Source organism: Thalassophryne amazonica, chromosome 17, assembly GCF_902500255.1.
Source record: "Thalassophryne amazonica chromosome 17, fThaAma1.1, whole genome shotgun sequence".
Classification (NCBI taxonomy): domain Eukaryota; kingdom Metazoa; phylum Chordata; class Actinopteri; order Batrachoidiformes; family Batrachoididae; genus Thalassophryne; species Thalassophryne amazonica.
Window position 1 is genome coordinate 27,189,852 of NC_047119.1, and position 13,454 is coordinate 27,203,305.

At 40.3% G+C, this 13,454-nt stretch overlaps 1 protein-coding gene across 6 annotated transcripts in view; it reads left to right on the forward strand.

The window, feature by feature from the left end:
- Positions 1-363: 363 nt before the first annotated feature.
- The window catches only part of LOC117528866 (mediator of RNA polymerase II transcription subunit 13-like), a 219,085-nt gene continuing 205,994 nt past the window's right edge, over positions 364-13,454 (forward strand). For 3 of the 6 annotated variants that reach the window (XM_034191442.1, XM_034191444.1, XM_034191443.1), the window contains exon 1: positions 364-1,313. In XM_034191442.1, coding sequence (XP_034047333.1) covers positions 1,242-1,313 — 72 coding nt within the window. In that variant the 5' untranslated portion in view covers positions 364-1,241. The remainder of the gene's footprint in view (positions 1,314-13,454) is intronic. The other 3 variants (XM_034191445.1, XM_034191446.1, XM_034191447.1) reach the window with 1 other exon arrangement.

The window sequence follows — 13,454 nt, forward strand, 5'->3', positions numbered from 1 at the left end:
TCCGCCATTATACAATGCGCGAAAACTGCTACGGCGGCGCTTTTGCGCGGAGCGAACAAACACAGAGAGGGAGAGAAAAGCCCACCTAAAAAAAAAAAAAAAGCGGCACACGTTTAACACGCCGCGAGACACAAACAATGAGAGACGGCGCGCGCGCGCATCGCCGCGTCATATCACGAGCATGTTGGAGGGATTTTAATCACCAAATAAAGCTTTGTGGGAGAGGAGGTGTCATGGTGGGTTTTCCTTTTTTTTTTTTAAAATAGAGAAAAACACTGAGCCAACGCAGTGGGCTCCGGAGGACGACTGTCACTTTTGCTTCAACTGCGCGTGCATTTAAACCCTTTTTTTCTCCTCCTTCAGCCCTGTGCCGTTACAGCCGTGGGAGGACGTTTCGTAACCACACAAAAACTGAAAGGAAGGAAGGGATTTTTTTCTAGCGTCCGTCTACAGACGCCTGCTAGTCGTTTTCCTGAATACTTTTTCTTTTTTTTTTTCTTGTGTGAAGAATTTGACTCACGGTTCGGGTGCCGGGAACCCGCTCGGACTTTTTGCCCACCCCTACCGCCGCCGCCGAGCGACGCTTTCTTTTTTAATTTATTGCTCTTTTTAACGGTGCATTTTAATTGAGCAGACGGATTAAAGCGTCCACGCAGACAGACTGTTTTTTTTACGTTGTGAGAGCCACGGCCGCGGTAAGAAAGAAGCTAAAAATAGCTCGTGCAATTCTCGAAAACTATCGCAAGTGGTGCATCAGCTCGTGAAGCAGACGGGCTCGAGCGTCTCGACTCTTAAGTTCAACATTTGCAAGGCGGCGGTAGATTTGTGTGTGTGTGTATGTGTGTGTGTTTTTCGGAGTTCCGGGGCGAAATCATATTTTGGGGCATTCCTCATGGATTTATGGGTGAAACTACAGACTGATATGGAAACGGGTTGAGGTGGATGGATATGGATGCGCTGCCTGACCTGGATTGTTTTGATCCACCTGGATTTATCACATTGCATTAACTGCTGGAGCTCCTTTTTCCCCCCTCTCTCTTTTTTCTTTTTTTTCTTTTCTTTTGTTTTCTTGAATACGCCCATCCCTGATCATTCGGCGTCTATTATCTGGACCTCCCGTGAGGACATATCGCCTGCTTGTTTTGACTCGTGAAGGAACCGATTTGTCAGCCCCGATCGGTGTCGATATCGATGTAGGATTTCGACATGCCCAGCACTGACGATCCCAACGGCGGACGATTATGACTACAACAACGAATTGGGTGGCTAACGGGGCAAGCCTTGAGGACTGCCACTCGAACATCTTCTCTCTGGTACAGTATAAATAACCCACGCTGGTAACTGACACTCGTATGATCGACAGGTCTGAGCGAGTCACGCTTAAAGGGGTCCTATTGTGCAAATTCTGGTTTTATTTTATCTGGCTTTTACAGTTATTATTATTATTTTTTTAGGTTTTATGCTAAACACACACAAAATGTCACAATCCCGTGTCTGTGTTCTGCTATTTGCAAAATTAGGCTGCAAACAGCTTGTTGTAGACTAGTGTGACATAGGTCACGGAAGTCACTGTTCTGTGCAGTATGCCAGCTGGGCCAAGATCAAGATTTTTCTGCACTCCCGCTTCTAAACCTGATATCTCAGCTACCTAGCAACCTTGCAAATTATGTAATTTTAAATGATGTATGATTAGGATTAGAATCAGCGTTATGGTTTAATTTTTGTGAAATACATAAAAAGTTTCTAAATTTGAACAATACTTCCATTTCCAGACCATGCACACTTCCTGGAGTTAGCAGAATTCCAATAGGGGCCATGAAAATTCAGTAAGGTATATCTTATATGTTATATTCCAATTCTAAGGTGGAACTATGCTAGTATATAAAGGTATATCTAAATATCTGAAAAGGAAGAGTAAAATATGAGAGTAGAAAAGAGTAGAATAGAGCCACTTAGATGCCTGGTCTTGAGAACCAGGGATGTCCAATTCTGGAAATATTTCTTATTTGCAAACTGCATGGACTCCTGCTTGTTTTGTCTTTGAGATAACTTATAGAGGGTTTTCATGTGACATATCGGTCACGTCATTTTGTGTCCCGTGGCCATTCTGGATTACAACGCGGTGGCCGCTGTGATTACACTTCGTGCATTTGGCAAACAATTGGACAAGTTTCAACGTCGATGTGAAGAAGCCTCACGGCACCGTGGTGCTGTGAGAGGTCCGCCGCTAACAGAAATCCACTGCTCCCAGAATTTTATTTTATTTTATTCGGCAATAAAATTATATAACAATACATAAAAATACTGCAGAGGATAACACAAGCACACTTCCAATACGGAGGCTTATTTGCATTGTGGTTCTCGAGCACCGAGCTGCTGATCCACAAGCTGCCCTTCCAGCGCCTGGTGAGAGAAATCGCTCAGGACTTCAAGACCAACCTCTGCTTTCAGAACTCCGCTGTGATGCTCTGCAGGAGGCCGGCAAGGCTGACCTGGTCGGCAGCTTCCTGGTTCACAATATCGCAGTGTGAAACGGTCGGCCAGTTCGTTAAATTAACACTATACTCACTATCTGGTATAAGATACGGATCCACTGAACCAACTGCTACAATCTTTCACGATAAATAGCTTTATCTCAAGGATTTAAAGCCTTGTAATAACCGTACATTCTCTTCATTTTTCTATCACGGGTCAGCCTCCTTGTAATCCAGAATGGCGACGGCACCTGTCCTGCAGCAAATTGGTCACGTGATTGAAAACCCTCTATAAAGATCACTCTTCCCAATCAAATCTTTCTGTCTGCCCCAGTTTGTTAATGCAAGGTGTGTTAAATCAAACCATTTAAATCCCTGTTTCACAGTTTAATATTAACAATGGCCTTATTGTTTGGGACAAGTAGAGAACTTGTTCAGGCAACAACTGTGCTCTGTTATACTATCTTACTTAAACTTGCACCAATTTGTAGTTTTGGTATTTTTTTAAAAATTTTTTACATTTACTGTGACAAGAGTTCCTGCTCTTCTTGAATTTTTGTGACCCTTGTCCAGCAGACAGATAATAAAACACAGTCATGTACTTACAAATGCATTGGAAAAACAAAACAAAAACAGATTATGTACTCCTAGAAGATGGAATTTGCCAGGAAAAAACTTCATATTAACAAAAAGTACACTATGTAGAATATGAAGGAGCAATGACAAGATGAAGCTTCATTTAAGTGTTAAATCCTTGTACTTTGAGTATTCCCAGCCAACTGCTTCACCAAAAGCTTTATTACTTCATTTCAGATTATTGCCATCTACTGGAAAAATAATATAGCACACTTATTACTGTAATATTATAAACTGGAGTTCACATAGTACAATTTGTGGACATATAACAGCAAATGATATTATTACTAGATGTACAGCATATTTTAGACAAGATAAGGATATATAGATTGGTATGTTTTTCATATTAAATGAGAATTTGATTACTGTAAATCAGGTTTAATGAATGTGAATGGCATGTCATTCAAATTAGCTCTGCCTTGTCATTTTACCCACCGGTGTCAGACATGTCTTTTTTTTTTTTTTTTTTTTTTGAGGGCAAGTAGAAATATTGTGGCAAAACACTTAAAGTCAACACCTGCTGTTCGTTTGAATCTGTATAAATCCTCTGGTGGGTTACATGAAACAAACCATGCAAACCGTATAAATGTGAGAAATTGATGAGCTTGAGCAATAGCTAAAAGTACTAATTATAGATAACCTTAAGGATCAAGTTATGGTAAACAGTACAAATAGTAAAATAAATGGATTTAGCCACACTTTGCTCCTTGGGACATGCCCACATGTTCTGTGGCAGTTCCTTTCCATTTAAAGATACAGGCACAGAATCAGGTAGATTTCATAGATTTATAAGTGAAATAAAACACTTTTTATATTGCACTTTTATCCCATTTCTCAATGCACATGTGACCTATTTGTAGCAAAGTTGTGTAATATGACCCTTTTAAATGTGCAGATGGTTGTGCTTTTATTAGGCAGTTACTAATGTGGGTTAATCACGGCAGAAGAACCACCACATCTAATATAATGCATCACACCATGTCTTTGTTTGTAGTTATAAAATCAGTGCTGTGTTATGGGACTGCAATCACTTGCTCAAGAACTTTTTTTTAGGCGGGGGTGCTGTGACCTCATTTTAATAAAATATATGCACGTGTCAGTAAGAGTTCCATAAAAGAAACTGTTTAAGAGAGCTGAAGAGGCGACCCTATTCTGTAATAAGAAAATGGAATGTATGAAAATTCACAATGATTTTGTTCTTCCTAACAAGTCACATTTATCTTTTGACCCAAGTGAGGGTCCTAACACCAGTTTGGCAATAAGTCATAAAATTGATTGATTTGATTGATTTAAGTCAAATGTTTTAAATTAAAAGAATCAGAGCTTTATTTGGACACAAGTATTTGCTTTTAAGTATATTAGTTTTTCAAATACACACCATACTTTTACTGTGGCTGTTACAGTGCACCCAGAAAGTATTCACAGTGCTTCACTTTTTCCACATTTTATGTTACAGCCTTATTCCAAAATGGAGTAAATTCATTTTTTCCCCTCAAAATTCTACTCACAACATCCCATAATGACAACATGAGAAAGTTATTTTTTTTTAATTTTTTGCAAATTTACTAAAAACAAACAAAAAACAGGAACTAAGAAAATGACAACTGGTGAAAATGACAACAAACTAAGAACATTTTCATGTATGTTGTATTCGCACCCTTTGCTCAATACTTTGTTGATGCACCTTTGGCAGCAATTACAGCCTCAAGTCTTCTTGAATATGATGCACAAATGTCACACACCTATCTTTGGGCAGTTTTGTCCATTCCTCTTTGCAGCACCTCTCAAGCTCCATCAGGTTGGATGGGGAGCGTTGGTGCACAGCCATTTTCAGAACTCTCCAGAGATGTTCGATCAGATTCAGGTCTGGGCTCTGGCTGGGCCACTCAAGGACATTCACAGACTTGTCCTGAAGCCACTCCTTTGATATCTTGGTGGTGTGCTTAGGGTCATTGTCCTGCTGAAAGATGAACCATCGCCCCAGTCAGAGGTCGAGTGCTCTGGAGCAGGTTTTCAGGTAGACAGGTGTGTCTCTTTCCAAATCATGTCCAGTCAACAGAACTTACCCCAGGTGGACTTCAGTTGAGTTGTAGTAACATCTCAAGGATGATCAGTGGAAACGGGATGCACCTGAGGTAATTTTGACCTTCATGGTAAAGGCTGTGAATACTTTACGTACATGTGATTTCTTAATTTTTAATAATTTTGAAAAAATCTACTTTTTTCACATTATCATTATGAGGTATTGTGTGTAGAATTTTGTGGAAAAAATGAATTTCATCCATTATGGAATAAGGCTGTAACATAACAAAATGTGGAAAAAGTGCAGTGCTGTGAATACTTTCTGCATGAACTGTAACGACTTTTCCTTTAATTGAATCATTTCCAACAATCTCCAAAAGAGACATGCAGCTGCTGCAAAAATATTGGCAGACTAGAAAACGACAAATGAACATTATGATGCTTGCCTTGATGATGGGTACAATGGAATCTTGTCTTCTCTTTGATTGTATTGATTATCTATTGGGACCATAGGGATGGTTCACTTAGTTGTTTTGTATGTTGACTGAAGTAACACATCTGTTAATTGACTGGACAGCTGATATGGAGCTAATTGTTTTGATCCCCCATCTGTGGTGATGAACACAATAGATTTTAGAGTATTGTTTGTTCTTTCACTTATTTTGAATTTAATTTGTTGGATTTGTTTATTATGTATTTGTTTATTTATTTATTTTAGCATTTTTGTTTTGTCTTGGCTGCTTTTCAAAACATGAGTGCTGTTTAGATGTAATTTGCTTCAACTTGTTCCTTTTTTGAGGGGGTTGATCTCCATAAATAAATAAGTGTGATTTTTAGGCACGAGTGGGAAAATGTGACTCTTACAAAAGTGAGATTCATATGATTTGAATTTATGATGTACCAGTCTGATTGGCACAATCGGAATTGGCCCGATCAAAGCGTTTGATTTTATTGCATATATAATTAAGCCAGAGTCTCCAAACAGCAGCGCTGCTGCTGAGTTCATCACAGAGTCACTGTGCGCTGAAATACACAATAAGTTAAGAGCCAATATTTTTAAATTTCATGCAGGGTTACATTAGGGTGTGATTCAAGCTGACTCGGATTTCAATGAAACTTGGCTCAGAGATGGAACCTACCAAGAAACGAACTTTCCCAAAATTTCTTGACCGAAAACCAAATGGGTCATCAAAGTTCAAAGCAAAAATACGCAAAAACTGATATTTCATTAAATTTCCTTCTTTCAAGTGGTGTAACATTCAGCACTATCAAATCTCCAAGCTAGTTTAACTATCAAATGGCATAGGGAGGCAAACTCTTTCATCTTATATACGAGGTCTATTAGAAAAGTATCCGACCTTATTATTTTTTTCAAAAACCATATGGATTTGAATCACGTGTGATTACATCAGACATGCTTGAACCCTCGTGGGCATGCGAGAGTTTTTTCACGCCTGTCGGTTACGTCATTCGCCTGTGGGCAGTCTTTGAGTGAGGAGTGGCCCACCCTCTCGTCGATTTTTTTCATTGTTTAGGAATGGCTCAGAGACTGCTGCTTTGTTTGATCAAATTTTTTTCAAAACTGTAAGGCACAACTGAGTGGACACCATTTGATAAATTCAGCTGGTTTTCGGTTTCTGGTCTGGTAGTGTCGCCGTAAGGACGGCCCACGGTGCCTGACAGCGATCTGCGCTTCGAGGCGGCAGCGTCTCGCCGTTTCAAGTTGAAAACTTCCACATTTCAGGCTCTGTTGACCCAGTAAGTCGTCAGAGAACAGAGAACTTTCAGAAGAAGTCAGCATAAGGAGTTTATTCGGACATTCCATTGTTAACGGACATTTTGCAATGAAAGAACGTGCGGGCAGAGTCGCATGTCGGGCCGGACCCGACCGCGGGGGGGGTCGCGATAGGAAAAACACCTCCGTTGGAAACCTTAACGGGCAAGTTGGAACATGCCCAAGCTGTTAAACAATTTCTCAGTTACTCACTTGTTGAAAGCCATCAAAAGCCGCCTGAATTTTACAAATGGTTTTCAACACGGAGGTGTTTTTCCTGTCGCGGCGCACACAGATTTGCCGAGTCATCACGGAAACGACTCGGCGAATTTGCGCGCACGTCTTTCATTACAAAATGTCCTTAAACAGTGGAATATCCGCATAAAGTCCTCATGCCGGCCTCTTCTGAATCTTCTCTGTTCTCTCACGACATCCTGGGTGAATTAAGCCTTAAATTAGGATGTTTTCAGGTTGAAACAGGCCGACGACGGCGCCTGGAAGCGCTGCAGGACGTCCCGCTGCGTGGGAAGTCCTTACACCGACAGAAACACCCCATAATCTCTCATCAGCCGTTAAACTTTTCACCGAAAACCATCTTAATTTCTCGAATAGTGTCCACTCGGATATTCCTCACAGGTCCAGAAAAAATTTTGATAAAGCAACGCACGCCGTCTCGAGCAGCGTATGAAACAAAGGAATTCAGCCGAGAGGGCGGGACCACATCTCACTCAAGGCCTGCCCACAGGGAAATGACGTCACCGACACGCGTGAAAAAACTCACGCATGTGCACGAGGGTTCAAGCATGATTGGTGTAATCGCACGTCATTCAAATCCATATAGTTAAAAAAAAAATTAAAAGGGTCGGTTTATTATCTAAGAGACCTCGTACATATTTGGTTGGGAGATAGATGGCGCTGAATATTGAGGGCGCTCAAAGTGTGGTCATTTTGTGAAATTGGCTGTATTTAAAAGCCCATAACCCTCTACACCGTCAAGACCTCAACCAGATTTCAATATTATCAACAAATATAGCCCCTACTCTATCAAATGCAACTGAAAAAACATTGGGGTCTTGATGGCGGTGGCCACCAGGGGGTGCCAAAGTACTCAATTTGCCCAATTTTGAGGAAGTTTAGTGCCACCTCGTGGCAATCAGCCTTTTTTAACGAAATGTGCAGGAGTGGATAAACCAACATATCTACTTTATATAACAGTTGGTAGAATTTTGGGGACTCCTCTTACATTGATCATTTTTCATTCAGGACCACAGAAGCTCTTTGTTTTAATTGCTCATTCAGTTATTAAAAAAAAAGTAATATTTGGCTTTTTAATTTTTTTTTTTTTTTTTGCTAATCTGAAAAAGATTCAATCTGTGGTGTAAAATCTGTACTTGATCCGAACCCTGGGTTGTGTGATTCATGACATCCCTATTTATTTTGGACTACATCTGCCCTAAACTAAAAATTGCAATGAGTTGGCTGTGTTTGTTCAGATGTTTTGTACTATTAATGCACCAATGATTTTTTTTTAAGTAGATTATTAGCATTATTTCATTGCTATTTTTAGTGTATGAATGGGTTTGTAAAAACGCAAACTTCTCCTTTAAGACAGAAGTTTGCTTTAGCTTTGCTGTTTGGTACACAGAAACATGTATCAGTTACACCCAGAGAAATCAACTTTCATACTGTTTTGGAAGTTTTCCTGAAATAGACTCTGTTAGTAGGGATGCTTCTGCTTATTATCATTATCCCTGATTATTTATAAGATTAAATGATTACTTATTTAGTCTGCAAAAACAGCCCAGCAAGATTTCCTAGAGCTGTAGTTGACATTGTTAGGTTCTTTGTATTCTGTCCGGCAGTCCAGAAGCCAAGTGTATTTACCTTACAGTGATGTAAAACAGATTAAAAAGTCAAATCCACAAATACTCTGACAGGACAAGAGAAAGTTGTCATTTCCTTAATGAGTTAAATAAACAGTTGAGTATCTGAAGCGTTTGTCTACTTGAGTAAACATCTTAATAGTTTCAGCGCTGCCAAGATTATTTTGTAGAACTTGCTGGGTTTTGGCAGTAGCGATTTGAGCAGTGTTTTTTATTTTTTATTTTATGTGTTCAGTCTGTAATCAGTGAGTTGACTGTCCTTAGACAACTGCAGTCACTGTAGGGATTGGCATGTGGTAGACAGAGAACCACAACAGGGCCTGAGGGCTTTTCAGGTGACGATGCAGGTTATGTGTATGTTCATGCAACAGAGCAGTGCTGCACGACGTAATTCCAACCAAAGCTCAGTAAACCTCACAACGTGCACGGTTGTGGTGGGGTGAGCGTAATAAGAAGTTTGCACTTCCATTTTTTTTTTTTACAGCTTGCAGAAATCGCAAAGATGTAAATTTACAACAAGACTTCAGCAGCTTTTCCTTGTCATGTATATCAGTATCGCTGTGATGTAAAAGGAGCTGGAATTTACAGGAGTATATTTAGCTTGTATCAGGAAAGGCCTTCAAAAAGAATCTTGATTTTAAATTATGTGCAATGATAGTGACATAAACACAGCAGCATTCCCGTGTCACACTTCTTACATTCTCTGACTCAAAACGGTGATTACGTTTCTGTCAGCGTTTCAATCGAGAGCGTCCCCTTGAGGAAAAGCTTTCATTCACTGGCTGTAGTGTTGTTTGCCATCGTCCTCACCCTGTGAACATCCCATTCAGACTGAAGATGAAGGAGACCATCCATCAGCCTGCTTGTTGGGAATATTTATGATTAGCTCGTGCCACAGCGGTTACTCACTTACAGCACACACGGAGAAGTCTGAGGACCAACAAAACACTAATGGCAGACCAATGAAGGGTCTATTGTTGATTCAGATGTAAACAAAAATGTCACTGACGCACAAAACAAAGATTTGAAACCTACAAATCTAAAAGCTGATTGAAGGAACTTTTGATAAATAAATAGTTTGTATGAGTCATTTGTTGAAACTGAGCATATTTTAGGAGGTGTTTTGCTTAAATTTTGCTTTGTTTACAACCCCAATTCCAATGAAGTTGGGACGTTGTGTGAAATGTAAATAAAAACAAAATACAATGATTTGCAAATCCTCTTCAACCTATACTCAACAAAAATATAAACGCAACACTTTTGGTTTTGCTCCCATTTTGTATGAGATGAACTCAAAGATCTAAAACTTTTTCCACATACACATTATCACCATTTCCCTCAAATATTGTTCACAAACCAGTCTAAATCTGTGATAGTGAGCACTTCTCCTTTGCTGAGATGATCCATCCCACCTCACAGGTGTGCCATACCAAGATGCTGATTAGACACCATGATTAGTGCACAGGTGTGCCTTAGACTGCCCACAATAAAAGGCCACTCTGAAAGGTGCAGTTTTATCACACAGCACAGTGCCACAGATGTCGCAAGATTTGAGGGAGCGTGCACTTGGCATGCTGACAGCAGGAATGTCAACCAGAGCTGTTGCTCGTGTATTGAATGTTCATGTCTCTACCATAAGCCGTCTCCAAAGTCGTTTCAGAGAATTTGGCAGTACATCCAACCAGCCTCACAACCGCAGACCACATGTAACCACACCAGCCCAGGACCTCCACATCCAGCATGTTCACCTCCAAGATCGTCTGAGACCAGCCACTCGGACAGCTGCTGAAACAATCGGTTTGCATAACCAAAGATTTTCTGCACAAACTGTCAGAAACCGTCTCAGGGAAGCTCGTCGTCCTCATCGGTGTCTCGACCTGACTCCAGTTCGTCGTCGTAACCGACTTGAGTGGGCAAATGCTCACATTCGCTGGCGTTTGGCACGTTGGAGAGGTGTTCTCTTCACGGATGATGCGAAGGAGATGTGTTGCACTGCATGAGGCAAATGGTGGTCACATCAGATACTGACTGGTATCCCCCCCCAATAAAACAAAACTGCACCTTTCAGAGTGGCCTTTTATTGTGGGCAGTCTAAGGCACACCTGTGCACTAATCATTGTGTCTAATCAGCATCTTGGTATGGCACACCTGTGAGGTGGGATGGATTATCTCAGCAAAGGAGAAGTGCTCACTATCACAGATTTTGACTGGTTTGTGAACAATATTTGAGGGAAATGGTGATATTGTGTATGTGGAAAAAGTTTTAGATCTTTGAGTTCATCTCATACAAAATGGGAGCAAAACCAAAAGTGTTGCGTTTATATTTTTGTTGAGTATATATTCAATTGAATACACCACATAGACAAGATATTTAATGTTCAAACAGATAGACTTTTTTGTTTTTGTGCAAATATTTGCTCATTTTGAAATGGATGCCTGCAACATGGCACACAGGCGACAGTGTTAAGGGAAAAACTCCCTCTGAGGAAGAAACCTCAAGCAGACCAGACTCAAAGGGGTGATGCCTGCAACACATTTCAAAAAAGCTGGGACAGGGGCAACAAAAGACTGGGAAAGTTGATGAATGCTCAAAGAACACCTGTTTGGAACATTCCACAGGTGAACAGGTTAATTGGAAACAGATGAGTGTCATGATTGGGTAAAAAAGGAGCATCCCCAAAAGGCTTAGCCATTCACAAGCAAAGATGGGGTGAGGATCACCACTTTGTGAACAACTGCGTGGAAAAAAAATAGTCCAACAGTTTAAGAACAATGTTTCTCAACGTTCAATTGCAAGGAATTTAGGGATTCCATCATCTACAGTCTATAATATAATCTGAAGATAATATAATCTTCAGAGAATCTATAGAACTTTCTACATGTAAGCGGCAAGGCCGAAAACCAACATTGAATGCCCGTGACCTTCGATCCCTCAGGCGGCACTGCATTAAAAACCGACATCATTGTGTAAAGGATCTTACTGCGTGGGCTTAGGAACACTTCAGAAAACCATTGTCGGTTAACACAGTTTGTCGCTCCATCTACAAGTGCAAGTTAAAACTCTACCATGCAAAGCGAAAGCCATACATCAACAACATCCAGAAATGCCACCGCTTTTTCTGGGCCTGAGCTCATTTGAAATAGACAGACGCAAAGTGGAAAAGTGTGCTGTGGTCTGATGATTCCACATTTCAAATTGTTTTTGGAAATCATGGACGTTGTGTCCTCCGGACAAAAGAGGAAAAAGACCATCTAGATTGTTACCAGCACAAAGTTCAAAAGCCAGCATCTGTGATGGTATGGGGATGTGTTAGTGCCCATGGCATGAATATAAGTCTGTTTTTATTTACATTTTACACAACATCTCAACTTCATTGGAATTTGGGTCATACATTTGTGATGATTATAAATCTAGTATTTCCTATATTTGTAGAAGATTCAGTAATTATAGCTGCAATGATTACTGTATTCAGTAGGCATGTTAATCTTATCACTGACAACGATTCGATACGCACCTCGGTACACTACCAGTGATGCAATGATGATAGGATGTGATGCGATTCACCCCTGTTCCCGATTCGATGTGATTTGATATGTATTTGATGGCGATTCAGTTTTTCACAATGTGATACAATGCGATTTGGTGAGATATGATTAGGGATGGGTATTGATAAGATTTTATCGATATTGATGCCATTATCGATCTGATTCTTTATCTGTTCCCTTATCAATACCTCTTGTGAATTTTCTGTGTCCTAAAAGTAGGCTTTACATGTTTTCTATGTCAACAACATTTTACTGAGTCTTAAAGTAAATAAATATGAAATTGGTCACTGGATCCTTGATTGCTGGACATAAATAAAAATCACTAAAACCTGTACATGGTCACTGGATCATTGATGTACATGGTGGATCCTTGATCTCTGGACATAAATAGGAATAAACCATATCTGTAGTTTTTGTCAAAAGCATTTCAGATATTAATGACACAAATGTAACTCCATAGACTCTGAGCTGAGCTCAGCTGGCTGCGCTGCACATCAGGATGTAATTCATAAAGAACGCAGGATGTCTCATTGGAAAGAGGTGTCATTTGATTTAAAACGGCGATTTGCTCTGAAATGATTAATTCCTACTGAAATCTGCATGGCTCTTTTGAGCTGTGCACTTAGTCCCACAAATCAGAGGATATTATTATTATTATTATCATTATTTCCTTTACCTGATGGACAATTCCATTTTATGCAATGTCTGGTGCTCATGCCAGTGGACATGCCACTTCTGAAAACCAGCGAAGCAGAGAACCAGTGAACAGCGGGTCAGAGCGCTGCTTTGTTACTTCAAGCTTCAAGCAGACCCGCTGCAATCTGCAATCAGTGTAGAGAAATAATCATTTTCTCGATAAACACCCTCAAAAACATGGCTGCTCCGGTGTCCTAAACCATCCGTGGTGCATGCATTGCGCCTCAGAAAAAGTTGATGCAAGCAGGCAGTGAGCGATGCAACCCATCAATTGAATCAATGCACACCGAACGAATTGATGCACTCGCATTGCGCACGTTTGTATCTATATATCGATTCATATCGATTAATCTACACATGCCTAGTATTCAGGCTTCAGAGCACCCTGGACATTCCGTGCTGAAATTCTGCTTGAAGAAGGGG